At 41.6% G+C, this 17,034-nt stretch overlaps 2 protein-coding genes across 4 annotated transcripts; both read right to left on the reverse strand.

Moving 5' to 3' along the window:
• Nucleotides 1-5,942: 5,942 nt before the first annotated feature.
• Nucleotides 5,943-11,321, reverse strand: pkia (cAMP-dependent protein kinase inhibitor alpha). Of its 3 annotated transcripts, none has more exons than XM_080793727.1 (3): nt 11,184-11,321; nt 7,087-7,294; nt 5,943-6,051 (listed from the first exon to the last, which is right to left on the reverse strand). In XM_080793727.1, the coding sequence occupies exons 2-3, from the start codon at nt 7,262-7,264 to the stop codon at nt 5,975-5,977; spliced, it is 255 nt and encodes an 84-aa protein (XP_080649853.1). In that variant the 5' UTR covers nt 7,265-7,294; nt 11,184-11,321; the 3' UTR covers nt 5,943-5,974. The 3 variants fall into 3 exon arrangements, with proteins under 3 accessions (XP_080649853.1, XP_080649855.1, XP_080649854.1); XM_080793729.1 differs by having other exon boundaries at nt 7,087-7,291; nt 11,184-11,315; XM_080793728.1 differs by having other exon boundaries at nt 7,087-7,307; nt 11,184-11,315.
• Nucleotides 11,322-14,186: 2,865 nt separating this feature from the next.
• On the reverse strand, nt 14,187-16,427 carry LOC308336446 (small ribosomal subunit protein bS18m-like; the record flags this gene model as incomplete). Its single annotated transcript, XM_080793811.1, has 3 exons — nt 14,187-14,263; nt 14,970-15,027; nt 16,311-16,427. The coding sequence occupies 3 exons, from the start codon at nt 16,425-16,427 to the stop codon at nt 14,187-14,189; spliced, it is 252 nt and encodes an 83-aa protein (XP_080649937.1).
• Nucleotides 16,428-17,034: the final 607 nt, after the last annotated feature.

A 17,034-nucleotide genomic window follows, 5' to 3' on the forward strand; every position in this document is an offset into this window, starting at 1 on the left:
CTGTCCCTCTAGCTCACACAATGATGGCTCTGTCTGTGCTGCCTTATAGCTTTCATTGTAATTTGGCTGATTGCCGGGGTTCTCATCTTCATAGGACCGTTACTCTACGTGGCTGGAATCAACAGCTGGTTAAATGTAGACTATTATATTATAACTTGAGCTAATTGTGCATATCTGCAGAAATGTTATAGGCTACTGTCTGTAGCTGAGAGCTGGCTGTGTCCCAAACATTTTAGAACTGCGACTGGACCCCGAAATAATGGACCACGTTCACGTGTTTTGTCCAAACCTACAAGCTCACAATTAACGCCTCGCAGCTTGTGGCATTGTGTGCTTGTAGATCTGCTATTGTTTTTGCAAAATGCATGACTTGAAATGCAGTTTCTTAATGAAAGCTATAACGTTTCTGCAGAAATGTCATACTGTAGCTATAGGAGCTGACTGTGTGTCCCAAACATTTTAGAACCGCTAGACCCAAAATAAAGGACCTAAACTTACTAAAATCTATTCTGAATGAACCACGTATCCCTATTTAAAAAATAGTGAAAATAGCTCTTCAGGGAGCAGTTAAGGGTTTTAAAATGCCTTGCTCAAGGACACATGGGTAGAGTGGGCGCCACCCCATGGATATAAGATTATGGCTTGAAACATGGCGTTCCTAGTTTTGTCATTAGGTATGGTGTGAAATCTACCCATGCACTCACACATATACAGTCATGAACAAGAATCTAAAACAGCCATTGGTCACCTCCTCTCCCTCTGACCTGCTGACAGGTGACATTTTAGGGCGGTTTCAAAGGAGGCCAGTGATTTGCTTGTTTTAAGGGAAGGGGGCAGCGCATTCCACACCTGAATAGCAGTGCTGCAGAAGGTGAATTTACACATATTTGTTTTGTAAGTGGGCGGCACCAGATCATTGTTTACGCTATACCTCTAGTTGTGTGGCTGTGTGACCTCTAGGGGTCATCAGAGTTACTACAGGGGGTCTGCCAAAACTTTGTGTGATTGCAACCTTACACTAACCACTTGAACCCATCACTATCCTGAGTTATGCGTTTGCCGAAAATATAGCAGATCTGTAAAGCACAGTCGATCTGCTATTTTGGGCAAATGCTGGTTTGGACAATACACGTGAACATGAATCCAACACAGCGCTATATAAGCCTAGTGATGCAAACAAGGCTATACTGTATAAGCTATCTAAAATCTATATGAAAATGTTCTGCAACATAATTTTATACATTATGTAGTAGGGCTCCCAGGCCTGCTTCATCTAGCTCTTAGCTAAGCGGGTCCTTGGGCTGAAACACATTGAAGACCCTTTTTAAGGCTACAATGTATAGGGCTTACGTGGTTATAACCTAACAACTGTGTAGGCTATGGATCTGAATGGAGGCTAGCAATTCCATTTCAAACAGAGAACAGAGAAAGCTCTTATACGTGTTCTAATGTTGGTTTACTTTGTTTCCACAGAGACATTTAGGCCGGGCCATATACCATTACACATGTTATGCTGTATGATGTCATTCAGGAAGAGAACTGACTCAGCCTCACAAGTGTAATCATGCTGATCCCCAGTATTTGAATCAAAGTAAAGATACTTTTTGGTATTTAGGACGATTTTACAAATGCTTGTTTTTCTGAAAAACCTCATGTTTCTATGTCAGTGGTGCTCAACCTATTTCATGTCAAGGAGCCCTAGAATTATATGTAATTGGCCGCCGACCCCATCTCAAAATATGTTGTTCCAGGGACCCCCCCAGAAGCAAAGATTTGAGTTAAAAACGTTCGCTCTGAAAGAATATATGTTCAAAGATTTGTGCCACATTTTCACGATCTTTCCGCGCTATGAGCTTGTAGATCTGCTATTTTTCAACAGCTAAAGCATAACATAATGCTTTAAACACCAAAAGGAGTTGTGCACTCGAGTTAAAGTTCTGTAGTAAAAAACAAAAAAATAAAAAGTATGCTTTTAGAACTACTACTAATTTTAGAAGTTAGAACTAACAATAGGCAATTTTCCACAGGTTGAATTTAATTGCGCAATAAACCTGACAATCGCATCAACAAATTCAAATATGATCATCTACAAAGAACTACAGTATGCCAGATGGAAGGGCTTGTGAGGGAGTCATAGAAAAATGAAAACACATATAAAAACAGTATATAAAACAGTGATTCTCAACCACTGCTGGGCCGTGGAGTGGGCCCCCAAATAAGACGTTAATGATAATATAACATTAATATAACGTGATGAAAATATCATGGTATGTTTTTTCTTTAAAGCATAGGAAAATTAGTTTTTATTGTCGATTGACAATTAAAATAAACATGCTCTGAAAAGCTGTGTGTGCCGCAAACACTTAAAAAACACTTAAAATATATGTTCAAGTGAAGTGGGCCCTGATCCAGTGTGGGTCAGAGCAGGGGATTGCGGACCAGACAGTGGCCTTGTGGTTATGAGTGTTTGCCCTGAAACTGGGAGGTCAGGGTTAGATCCCCGGCCGGGTCATACCAAAGACTGTAAAAATAGGACTTGGCACTCCAGCATCAATGGGTTGGAATGGGGGGTCAAATCAACGAATCAAATGATTTGCGAGCGCAGCACGGCTGCGGCTCACCGCTCCTTGAATGCAGCTCACCGCTCCAAGAGATGGGCCAAATGCGGAGGACATGCCTACAAATTGTAGGCATTGACTTTTTGGTTTTGCTGTTATATTTCTTCTGTGTCGCAGGTCTGACCTTATGTTCCTTAACTGATTACACTACTGAAGGCTACAGTCTTATTTGATTCTCCTGTAAAACTTTTTGAGGGGCTATATTCAGCTATAGTGTAGATTTTTGTCCTAACACAAACATTAAATGCCATTAACAATGAATTTACATCATAATAATAATAATAATATCTCAAACGTATATAGCGCTTTTCTGAGTACCCAAAGACGCTTTACATGGGGGGGCTCTACAGAGTCAGGTAACAACATAAATAAAAACAACTTCATTAGAAAAAATAAATAAACACTAAAAGCTAGAAAACATTAACAGTGAAAAGGGTTAGCTAGGGTGAAGAGGTGGGTCTTGAGGGTGGTTTTGGAGGGTGGGGGCATCTCTGAGTGCCACAGGGTTGGGGCAGCAAAGGCAAAAGCTCTGTCACCCCATGTCCGGAGTTTGGTCTTGGGGACGTTGAGGTTTGCATCACCAGACCTGAGGGAGCGGGAGGGGACATGACGTTTGAGGAGGTCACAGAGGTAAGGGGGAGCCGGGTTGTTTAGTGCTTTGTAGGTGGTCAGGACTCTCAGGAGTGTTTTGAAGTGGATTCTTTGTTTAACCGGTAGCCAGTGAAGGTCACGGAGGACTGGTGTAATATGGTCTCACACACACACACACACACCCACACACACACACACACACACACACACACACACACACACACACACACACACATTAACTGTATATATGATGATTTGGGGTGTTACAGTACAGTACAGTACAGTACAGTACAATACAGTGACAGTGACAGTACAGTACAGTACAGTACAGTACAGTACAGTAGAGGGACCCACACACGGTAAGGGCCGATTCATACTCCTATTTTAGAGCCGAATAAAAGTAGGTTCGGCTCTGTAGGCTCTACAGTGTAGAACCTACAATGTGAGGTCATTTGAGGTTCGGGGGGGGGGGGGGGGCGGGTACCGTCCTAAAGTCGTCTCTTCGGTGCTACTGAACATTTCTGACTAAATGCCATTTATGCTTCTGTTTAAAAATAAAAATAAACTTGAATAAAAATAATTTGAAAAGAAAGTGAATGGGCCCCTGATCCAGAATAGGTTGAGAACAACTGGTATGTACAGCACTATCAAGGACATTCTAATCTAGGCCATTTACAGTGCATGACAGCTGCTCATCAAATCACAAACAATGGGGAAACTAGTACTAGTTCTTGTCCATTAAATACAACAGACAATTGGACATCTTGCCATTCTTCCAGCCTTGTCTTCAAATGATTTGTATTCCCCCCAGTTTTAAGAAGAAGAAAAAAATAAAATAAAACAGATTTCAATATTTAATACACTAGAGCAGGGGTTCCCAAAGATTTTCAGCTCAAGACCCAACAGAGAAATGTGGTGTCTCCCCGGGACATCAAAGTTATACAAAAATACATTATGGATTTTCATAACATGCACATTTGGCAGTGGGCAGCATTTTCTACTTACAAATAGGCTACGCTGTGTTTCGGTAAATGTATTTTCTGATAAATTCAAGCCTACCATGTATGCTTTGTTTTTAAATGTACCGGTATGTGCTCTTTTTCGACTTTGCAATTGCACTATAAATCAAAATGTCCCCATAATATGAACGGTGTCCTGGTATAAAACAAGTTTGTGTTATGCACATGGGTCAGTATCTACTATTATGCATTTATTAGAGCAGCGGTTCCCAATTATTTTTGGCCATGTGACCTCCTGACATAAGCTGACGCACCCCAAGGAGTGCACACACCACAGCTTGGGAACCACTGTATTAGAGTATAGTGGGGTCTGGGGACCCCCAGGGGTCCTCGAGAGGATAGTGAGGACTAGGAGCCAAATGGACCTTTACCGATCTGTAACTCTGAGATTTGTACACTTTTTGTACACATTTGTGGAGTTATGGGGGGTCCCAATGCGTACCATGTTTGGGGTCCTTGAAACCACTGGTTTAGAACAAGGCAGTGTGTTGATGTTATAGTGGTGTTGTTTCAGTAGATTATTCTCTCTGAGGGATGTAGTGAAGGGTTTACTTTCAGGAGAATTCAGAAGTGGAATAAAAACGTTACTAGGTGTAATTTCACACAAGCCATACATCACTACACTCCAATTCAATACATAATTATGAATACATCTCTGTGTATTTCAATGCAAGCACTATTGAAATCTTTCTGTCTGAGCAATGAAAAGCAGACTGTTTGCTCAACGGCCATATATTGTAAACTATACATTAGTTTACCAAAACATTGGTATAAGAGCATGCATCATACTCATAGTACGCACACTTTTACGTTTAGAAATGTCAACATCTATCCTGACGAATAGAATTACTGCTTCAGCTATTTATTTATCGTTATGTGCCATACCAAGTACTATTTTGGGCTAAAATGGTTAAGAAAATGCCCTTTATTGAACCCTGGGATTATCACAAAAACAAGAATCAGACAGCACAGACAAAGTATCTCTTTTGGCAACAAGGTGTGTCACAAAACTATTGTGGAGACTGGATAATTGGCTCTTGTGGAGTCCATCCACTGAGACCTTGGTGTTAAACTGTCAACCATCAATCGACAAAGGGTAAGCACAACTGTCAGTGATTAAAGGCAGCATACTCCAACTGACCATGAGCTTTGTTCGGCTTCGGTAGGTCAAAGAAAAGAAAAAGAAAGCTCATAAGATCTTACAACGCGCTCACATCGCGTCGTGATGCAACATGTTGTGAGCTTGTAAATCTGCTATATTCAAAAGGTCTTTTCAAAAGATGTTTGAAAACCACTGCCCTAGACACGGACCTATATATAAGTCGAGCTGCATCCATAGATTGAGGGAGTTCACTGGTTCTGTGGGAGCACTTGAGCTCGCTCCACAAAACCTTGAAAAGCCTCCGTCCCATATTTCCATTCCTCCGCGGACCAGTGACAGGTGGAAAGGCCACTTGATGCCATGTCGCCGCTCTCGCCTAGCAAGCTTTCACACTCAATCTCATGTCAATAGCCGTGGAGGAAAGGTGCCAAGGGGAGGAGGCTTTTTAAGGGAATTGGAACACGCCCGAGTACAGCATGAGGATGATGAGGCCATGACGATGCCGGGTCACACTCGGCCGACGGAAATAGAGGATTGTGTTCATTCATGCCGTTGGCAGAGACGCTTAGTGGCCCATGACCAGCTGGGGGGGGGGGGGGGGGGGGGAGTTAGATGAGATGGGAGTAACGTCATCCAGTATCCAGTTAGTTGTCCTCAGCTTGACTCTCCTGTTCTTTGGCTGAAGAATCCTGGATCTTCTCCGATCCTTCTCCCTCATTGCCTGATAGAGAGGGACGAATGGATAGAGGGTTATCTATTTCTAAAGTGACAATTTAGGGACTTTTAATGAAATAGCTTTAACTCCTTGAATTCATTAATAATAGTATTTTTGTATTTTGGCCCAAATCCTCCACGCACGCACACGCAGTCTTTAGTGGTTTTATGGCTCAGAATGGAATAAAGTATGATGTTGGGAGCTTAATAAAACATTCATTCGAGCCTCCCACTAAGCATATCAATGGTTCTATATCTATAACACGGCACGCTAGAACCATAGAGTATTAAAAGGATCGAGACTGATCTGACGCGAAGCTCATGATAATAAACACATTTCTTTTTGGGGCCGAACAAATAATTAGAAAGAAGGAAGAGAAAAAAAGGGCAGGGTACAGCACCTTTTTTTGTTGTTTTTCTTCTAATTATTTGTTCGGCCCAAAGGATTGTGTTTATTGTCATGATTTGACACCATCCGAGTTGGCTTTGGCTATGGGAAAAAATCATAGGAAATTCTCTTCCGGGCCACTCGTCGTCATGAAAGGGGGCGCCCCCTTTCCACGCCCCCCCTTTCCAGACCTAGTGGTGTTGACGTGACGTCACTCCATAGACATTACATGTTAAAAGACCTACATTCAGGAGCCATAAACAAAGCTTTTTCTGAAGGTAAACTTTATTCTATTTGGTTTATCTTGTTTTCTTCATAATAATATTGGTCTTTTACATTTTAACATTTGGAAACGGCCTTAAATGGTGCAGAGAAAGCAGGTAGGGATGTAGCTCTGGTCCATAGCCTTACTCATGGACCAGAGCGGGGAGCAGATCGGCGGGGAATGGCTGTGAGACAGGCCTATTGACGAAGATTGATTGATTGAAACCTTTATTTCAGGGGAATCCAATTGAGACCAGGGTCTCACTCAAGGCCCCAGCTCTCACTCGAGGCCCCAGCTTAGCTAGAGACCTCTCGTGGCTTATTGCTTAAATCAGTGCTTTATACGTGATTGCGTCAATGCGTTTTGTCACCCTCCTCCTCCTTTCTCACCTGACTTGTTGATGTTGAGCTGCGCCAGGCCCTGTGCCAGGTCGCCAGCGGCGGCGGGCCCCAGCTGTTCTCCGCCGGGGGGGTCCGCGGCGGCGGCGGGCATGTCGTGGACGGCGTTCCTGCGACCGGTCCGCCGCGAGCCGATGAAGCCCTCATAGGTCGCCTCCACATCCGTCATCGCTGACCCACGTCACCATAGCAGGGCCTGCTGGGACACAGCACTGCACACGTGTACGCACGCATGCACGCACGCACACACACACACATTATGCCGATCAAAAAAAAGCTAAATAATTACACTTATATCAGCCACAGCGATATATGGGTCAGCCTGTGCTGTACGAATCCCTCTCTCCTTTCATTTTTACAAAGTAATCACAGATTTGTTTTTGTTGTTAATCTCAGTCTAGGGTACCAGTTTATAGCTACACATTGGTACAGGGAGGATGACAGAAAAAATCACACCCGTGTGAACTGAGTGGTGCAACTCCCCCACCCTCCTCTCCTCTCCCTCTCTCTCTCTCTCTCTCTCTCATTAGCAGGCAACACTAATACTATCTCTCTCTCTCTCTCTGTTTCTGGCAAACAGCGCCCCTACTGGTACTCAGTCATACTTGTGCTCATACATACATAGGTGAACACATAGGTGAACACATAGGTGTACACGGACATTGCTGTTCCTTGGAGTGGTTGCACCACTCATAAAAACACCTACTAGTCTGTAGCAATACATTGCATCACGTTTCCGGAACTGATTTTCATCACACTGTCAAAGTTGATAATGTGGACTTCACTTCACGTCTGCTATATACAATTACAATAGGACTAAAAGTGCCTTGCCCACCACCACCGGTGTGAGTTTGAAGATACGCCGTGGTGTCCATCCATCTAGCATCTATATACCAACACGATTGGGGAGGGAAGCCGCTGTAGCTTGTGACAGTGTTGATTTTGTCGACTACCTTTTTTCACTGACAAAAACTAAATGGAAACTAAATTAAAACTAAGCTATGATGACTAAAACTACAACTGAATATATTGACAATTCCGTCAACAAATAAAAACTAGACTACAATGTTAGAAAGGGACAAGTGGACAAGAGATCCAGTAGGCCTATAAGACACAAGTCATTTTATTGGTTGCGTGCTGAAAAACAATCTTGTAGATCGGCTATTTTCAGAAAGTTATACGTAAATCAGCCATTATGACGGCATCAAGGCCAGCCGAAATACATTTTAGTCGACTAATTCAACTGTAGATTCAGTCGACTAAAATCGTATGATATTAGTCGACTATAAAACTAGACTAACACTAAAACATTCCAGGTGACTAAAATGTGACAAAAACAAAATGAAGAGACTACCGGTAGGTGCTAAAATCTTTGGAATCTTTGCAGGGGAAATTCTGTCTCTTTGGGGTTTCCGGTTCAACAAGTTTCAGATGGTCATATCTTCTTCATTGTTTTTCCAATTTCAATGAACAATACATTATATGAAAGCTTAAATTATGTATAGTTTCATAATATGTAAACAACTGAAAAATGACCATGGTCCCCTTATTTATCAAACCACTGTACTCGGTCACATATGACTAACCCCCCCCCCCCCAACACATCCAGTTCCAGCTGTCACTCTCGACCTCATCATGTCATGGGTTGGTGATGTAGACCAGACACGCGTCGTGACTGAGCGCAGGACACGACACAGCCTGGGACAGTATAGTGGTCGAAAGTCACAATGTACATTTCCTTGAGCTACTGTGCTTAATTTTTTTATTATACTTTGTTAATATACAGTCATACAGTGGGTTGTATCTGTCATAATATGAATTGTCTGTCATATATAGGGCTCTGTTTGATACTCTAAGCGACATCCGCAGTCCGCAAACTATAGCTATAACTATAGCTATAGTGCTCCAAAATAAAGTGAAATCATGTATCCAACATTTCGGCCATATACAATAATTAACCATGGCCTGGCTGCAATGTAACCTGATGCTGCCAGATCCAAAAAGCTGGCAGCGTCAGGTTAGCTGCAATGCATCCTGGTGAAACTTTTACTTGTAGTTGAATAGCATTTGATCAGGAATATCTATATAGGTTACTTTGACATGTGTAGCCTATATACTGGGGTTGTCCACCACTGCAAAAACACAAGGAAGTGTGTGTGCGTGCGTGCGTGCGTGCGTGCGTGCGTGCGTGTGTGTTCACACCATGCAACCCTGTTATGCACACAGGTCAATGTACACATGCATAATGTGTGTGCCTCAGCGCATATGCTACTACATAATTATATGTCGCCCATGCAGTGTCATCGGCGACTCGCTGAATCTGGTCCTCCTGGCTTTACTGCCAAGTGCACAGTTGGCCTGTCCTTAAAATAGCATACAAACAAATGCATAATAGAACAAGCCAATGTGCTATGCCCTCATTTTCACTGACTGGCTGAGTGGCAAGTTAGATCTTGAGCTAACAAAACTGGTGGGTGGGTGGAAGTAAATATTTGAACACCGAAAACAAATTTAATTAAAAACTGAGAAATTCTCAAAAATAGTGAAAGTAGACAGAGCAGCTATTTTCACTAATATATATCTGATTCTCTGCTGTCGGGAGGAAACCTCATAACTCCAAAATGTTCATTTTTCAATAAATTCAAAATATATTATTTTCAGGAAATTAAGAAAACCTTATATTTTTAAAACAAAGCAATACTGCCTCATCAAAGTTGGTGTTGTAACTTTAGTCAATTACTTCCATGAGAGGGGGAGAGGTGGTGGAGTTAGTTGTTTTAGCAGACAGTTTGAGGGTCCAAAGTCCAAAGCACTTTTTACTACTTTCCATTGGTAGGCCTACAATATTTTCGAAACAACACACATTGGTGTTCAATAGCACTGATTTATGGAAAAATCAATAACCTCAAAAATTGTTAGGCTATACGAGGTTTCCTCCCTACAGCAACGAAATATGTTTTAAGTATATGGAGCTTTCCTAGAAATGTATTGGAGTCAAAAGCCTATATAGGCTACAATAATTGTCTTACATGCATTGCAATCGACACACGCACGCAGACAGACAGACACGCGGAGACGTGGCGCATTTATCTCTCTCACGCACGCACACGCACGGCGCGCGCACGCACACACACACAAACACACACACACACACACACACACACACATACACACACGAGGCTTTATAGACCAATCTCTGGATTTGAGATTGATTTTTGTGACTCCTCAAATGGTCAAATCTGATTAAGGCACAACAATATAATATTTCTTATAGTTCATAATATGGTGCATGGATTGATGATCCACTTGAACAATTAGCCCAATATACTTTCTCCTCCTGTGCGGCTTCAAGTTCATTTCTTAAACCAAATTGACTTGATATTCAGCTGGCTCGCAAAATAAAAAATAATATAATGATAGGCTGAGGAGGAGGCTGATTCCACGGGAGAGCATGCAGTGATTTTAAATGTCAGCAGCCGGCCAGTTTGGCCACTGTATTCGTCTATAGCCTATACGCATTTTGTTATTTTAATTTTAAACCGGTGTAGTAGTGCCATATGAGGCTGTAACGTTAAGGGTCGATGCATCGTCTATATGATGTCCAACAGGCTGACTGTAAAAGCAAGCATCGGACAGACAGACAGACAGACAGACAGACAGACAGACAGACAGACACTGGCCTGAAAGACAATTAACCTCGCAGAAGATAGAACACGATTCCAGTCAAATGCACACAGCTATAGGCTAGCCTATTTAAGCATACGGCTACAGCCATGTCTTCCATATTAGCAGCCTGCCTGTGTTGACAAAGACCATGCACTCGAATCTCCGCGCCTGCAAGGCAGACGTAAATGTAGGCTATAGCTGGCTATAAAGGTCTCCATACACCGGGCGCGATTTCGGATTTTTAAGCTGCGTTTCTCCATCGGTTTTCCGAAAAACGCGGCCGGTGTGCATTCGAGAGAAGGGAGCTATAATATAGTCTAGGTCACATGCAATATATTATATTATCTCTATCATATCAACAAAATGAAAATGTCTCTCCCTTCTCTATTTTCCAAGAATGCATGATGATGCCTCTCTCCTACCTGTTGGGGACTGTGATGGCTTCCTCCAGGTATTTGCGAGGTCACATCACATCATCATCAATCATCAAAGGGATTTCGGTTATGTGCCGTTTTCTTGTCGGAGGCAAGGCAAGGCAAAATGACCATGCACGGGAGACGGGACGCAGCCACCGCAATGAGTGCAATTTTCCTAGCCATGTATGTGCGTAGGCTACTGCACCATCTGCGTATTCCCAGGGGGTTTATCAAGGCTGAGGTCATGCTTATTAAATTATCATAAGCTTTGCTTCAGCTTCTCCACCAAGCAAAATCCCCACTGTATATAATAGCTTACCTACAGTCTTACAAATATGGTCATTGGTGGGATTTCAGACGAAAGTTACCATCCGCTCCCGACCGGATCATAAACCCGAAATGGAATGCTGCCCAGGCTATAGTCCTGACGAATACCAAACGACTCGCCCCTTTACCAATTCGCCCCCGCGAAGTTAATTTAGGACCTTCCTTCTAGCAGTTAATTTCGTTATATTAAACACATTTCTTCCATGTAGCCGGGTAGCCCATGTTTTGTAATGGCATCATCATGCTAATATGCCCGTGGATATGAATACCGGACATCTCACCCCGGTGAGTTGTCTTCACTTTCTGAGACAGCGGGTGAGTTGTCTGAACTTTTCGCTGAGATTATTTATTTATTTAACAGTAAAGTCCGGTGAAACACTGTTGTAAGGAGAAGAGCGTCTCTCTCTCTCTCACTCGCGTCTCTCTCTCACCCCTAGCCCACCGCTGTGGTTGTCAGTCCAACCACAGAGGTTGCCCGCCAACATTTGCGACAAGCCTTGCAAATGAACCAAGTTGGTACAACACAGGGATCTCCATATGTGGAGCTGACTATCATCACCTGGATCTCCATATATGAAGATCACAACACTGACCTCATCAAACTCTGGATAGCCATACATGGTTTGACATATATAAGCAGATACAGTATAAGTAACTCTACAGCTGACCTCACTGACACAAGATTAATAGTTTAACTCCTGCTTCTCAACTGTGCCGTATATTAAGACGCTGTTGTTTCAGCGCAACCTCGTCCTTTAGGGCAAGGTCGCTTCTCGCCCTCAGCCCTCAGGGTGTCTTACTGGTCATAAAGGCACACTATCAAGAAAATAAGAGCATGGCAATTCATTAAAAAAAAGGTTGCCAACCCCTGATGTAGCGTAATATTTAGTGTCCATGCCCAAGAATTCAAGTTGTAAAAAGGTGTGTGGGCTAATCTATCAACTCCAGGAAGCTAGATAATTTCATATGCATGGATGACGTTTATTATAACTTCATGCAACCTGACAAGCCTCGTCTTCTCATCATAGCCACTTTACTTGTGTATCATTAATGTGCTGTGTAGCCTATATCTTAAAGCTAAAACAAGCGGAAATTAAAGTTACCGAAGGCTATGAGCAACCTAACACCACGAGGAAACCATCTAACCAAGTATTTATCCAGAATTTGTGTGACTTACTGTATTCAGTGCACCATGGATGACATAATTTGACCCCATTACTGCACAGCCCTCATGGCACATATGACTGCATTTCTGCTTATGCCTCCTTCAGACACACCCAACTGGCTATACACAGTTGGATAGGCTATACATGCACATAACTTGTACAGTATGTTGTGGTGGACTGTAACATATAGGAGTACATACATTTACTTGAGCATTTATGCTTATTACTTTCATTCCCTGCAGTAACATTTCAAAGGCAAAACAATATTGGATTGACTTCACTAGATTTGAGCTTGTAGGCTACATATCTGATATTTTCACTATTTATTTACTTTTTTACTTACAGTATATCACTGTACATCCCTGGAACATGTGACGCGTTTAAAACCTAAACACCAGTGTGTAATAATAAAATGCCAAATGTTTATTAATGGTCATAAAATACAGTAGAACACGAGAACACCTCACGAGAACACCTATGTTCGAATTCTAAACACCTATATGACTTTGATTGTAAAAACTAAACACGTTTATGTGTTTAAAAAGTGTTACTGGCGATTAAACATGTTCTTCTGTTTATAATCTAAACACAATAACAGTCATTCTGTTTTGAAAACTTTAAGGTAGCCTATACATTTCAGCACACAAGGTGCATGGTAAACAGCACCTGTAGCACCACAACACAAATAAATAGTAAATTGATTATAATAAAACAAAACAAAACATTCAGGATAATTGTTCACCTTTTGCTGGAAATAATTTGAATAGGTTTTTAAGTTTGGTCTGCTATTTGTTTTTAATAGTGAAAATGTGGCACACATCATTGAAAATTATATGTATTCTTTCAGAGCGAATGTTTTTAACTCAAATCGTTGCTTCTGGGGGATCCCTAGAACAACATATTTTCAGATGGGGGTCGGCGGCCAAGTACATATAGCTTTTGGGGGTCCTTGACATGAACCACTGATATAGAAACATAGGTTTTTCAGAAAACCCGTCATGATACAGGTACAGGGTGAGGAGGGTACTACAGTAGCTTGCAGAGGTTGCCCTCTGGTGGACAAAGGAATGAGTGGCCACCAGTGTTGTTTTTGACAGCAAAAGTTAGATTTTAGTTTTAGTCCTTTGAATCATGTTCATTTAGTTTTAGTCACCTGACATTTTAGTCACCTGAAATGTTCTGGTTAGTCCAGTTTTAGTCGACTAAATGTCATAAGACTTTAGTCGACTAAATCTACGGTTGATTTAATCGACTAAAATGTCTTTTGACAGGCCTTGATATCGTTGTAATGGCATATTTTACACTTTGGTTGCATGCTGAAGATAGCAGATCGCGAGCGAAGTCCCGTGAATCTGTTGCACGCATGCTTGTTACGTGCACACGCCCGCGACTCACCAGACCTGGATTCTGTTTTGCTTTTTTTATGCTTGCGTTGTTGCGCCCCTCTTCAACAGACCTGGATGAGACCTGTGTTGATCCCCCCCCCCCACCCAAAAAAAGAAACAAACAACAAAAACTATTCCAAGTGTCTGATATCATAGATGGTCGGGTCTTTCATAAACTGCAGATGTTTGTGGGTCACTGACATGAAACCTGCATAGTGAAAAACAAGAATGACAACTTCATATCACACCAGCATGCGTGCCAAGCTTAAAACCCCTTGAAAGTATTGGCATGACTCTTGCAAAACAAAAATGTGCTTTAATTAGATACTGTAAGTAACATGATCAGCATGGACATTTTGGTAACAAATTCACAGGGTGATTTTGTCTGCTGTCCATATCAAGCTTTAAGAATGTAACATTTAAGATTGATGCCAGGAAAGAAATGCGCATGCATAAAGTGAGTGGAAAATCGAGTGGCAATGTGAATTTAACTTGAATGATGAATCTGTCGTTTAATGCAATCAGATAGGACAAAGTTGGAAACTTTGGATGTATGGGCTGTCTGTCAAGGCCAGAAATTAGGATTTTGACACTCAGTATAGGCATTCCCGCAGAACTTCCAGGTATGATGATGTCATGCGCATATACCCTCTATTAGTAGTTACTCTGTTATGTTTTTAGAACATTATGCAGGGTAGACTTACCCATTGTTCTGGCCTTTTTAACAGCTTTAGTGACATCCCGTTGTTTTTTTTGCACATAGGCCTGTAAAATAAAATAAAAAAATCAAATGCTTAACCACACTTCCATCTTTTGTTTATTACACTGCAATATGTTGTCTAAAAGGTCTGTACTTGAGACTATAGCATTGAACTACAGTAGCCTACATTGAACTTAAGTGCTATATACTTCACCTGTTATGTGTCGGCCATAAATTCTACCGGTATGAGGAGATATGAACTGGGACAAAAGCTGCAAGGAAAAGAGCACAGCACTGCAAATTAATTTGATCAATTGCAACTTCAATATAAAGCAAGATAATATAAAGCAAGATAGTGCCACCAGAAGTTGAATTGTATAATTTGGAATAGCATAACTTGAAACTTAGTGGTATAGATACATTGAAAACTCTTTTAAATATTCACTAACAGTATTATAATACGGAAAATAGGGGCATCAGGTTGAAAGTGGTATTAAAAAAAAAAGAGAAAAAAAGGTCACATAATTCCTCATATTAGCCAAAGCAATATATCAGGCTGCAAGATGAAGCCAACCAACCTGTTGTTGTGAGTAAACAGGTAACTAAGAAGGGCTGGACAATTAACTGAAAATATATCAAAAGATTCAAAACCAATATTCAGAACTAATAACCGACTTAATCTGGCTCATGTAGATGAATAGATTAATCGAGAAGCAGTGTTTTTCCTTTCTTATTTCAATGAATCAAAATTCGAATAGATTAAAAGTAAATAGGCTAAATATAATCGATGAAATAATTTGTATGATTAACCACTATGGGTATGGTAAGTGATATATTTGGTCAATAGGGAGGGTATCAGGTTACGATCGCCCATAATACATCTCGCCCTCGATTGTTTTCCGCCGACTTCACACCGACCACTCAGTGCTGCGGTTCTTATATTCTTTATTTAGTTTAACTGAGAATAAGGTTAGAAATACGTTTAGGGTTAGGCATAGTTTAGCTGGGGTTAAGTTTAGGTATATTTCTGCTCTGCAAACAAACTAATGATAATAATACACTTTATTTATAACACACTTTACATTTCCACAAACCTCAAAGTGATACAGGGTTTGACAACACTTGACGACAACACAAACTACATGACCATACTGGGGATAAAGGGTCATTTTTTAAACAAGGTGAAATCCGGGCTTTTCTTTTTAAGACCCGAGATTAATTCATGAAATGTATAATAAAGGTTCCAAGTACTTACAGGTCTTTGTTGTTCTCGTGGAAGTGAATGGCTTGGTTGTCGGGGTTCAGGGAGATGTCAAGGTGAGACGTGTAAATATTTCCTATCATTTGCTGACCTGCCTCGAAATCTGCGAACACTACAACAGCACCCAGTGGCCGTAGACCTGAGGGGGTCACATTCATGGTATTTAACAGACAGTAGATATGATACAGGAGACATCAGAAGACAATAGACTGTATAGACATCAGACAGTGGCCCTGAGAAGACAGTAGACATTAGACAGTGGACAGTGAACGTATATTTAAAAAAGACACTTACTATGTCCAGCTCAGCAGCGGGCAGAGTATGAGTCATGGGTTCACATTCTTCTGATAGCGCCGCTCTGCAGCTCAGAGCCAGTGCAACCAGTGCCATCAGTTTGTACAGAGCACACATCGTGGAAGAGTCACTTGCTGATTGTATTCTGGATCAGTGGAAATGAGACTTGAGCCTGGTTTGATGTGTGCACCTGCTGGTCTTTATAAAGACCTCCTGCCTTCCCTACATGGCCTGATCTTTAGACCTCAAAGTCCAAATGGTGCATGTAATCAGACAATCTGCTACCCCTGAAGGGTGTGTGCATGGGTATTTGTCCAAGACTGCATTTTGTAAACACCTTATGTGCGTGTGTGTGTGTGTGTGTGCGTGTGTGCATGAGTGCGTGCGTGATCATGTCTGAATTCCAAAGAAGCATCCTTGATCCTTCTGTGTTTCACCTAACCCCTTGGACAGATAAGGACTCTGATACATTGTATACACATTACAAATCCAAAAGAACCACTCGAACTCTCGAAGGTTTAAAAAACACAGTTCATGTGGGTACAGTTCATGTAGGTACACTCCCTTGACTTACGGTCATAAACAGGAATCAGGAATGTAGTGACAAATGCAACACAAACACATATACACTGATCTATGTAACTTACACCACTCTGAATATATCACCTCAGACTCTATGGATCAAAATTACAACGAACAACTTCATGCCACATATGAGGCTCTC

Source organism: Protomyctophum bolini, assembly GCF_963924005.1.
Source record: "Protomyctophum bolini genome assembly, chromosome: 21".
NCBI lineage: Eukaryota > Metazoa > Chordata > Actinopteri > Myctophiformes > Myctophidae > Protomyctophum > Protomyctophum bolini.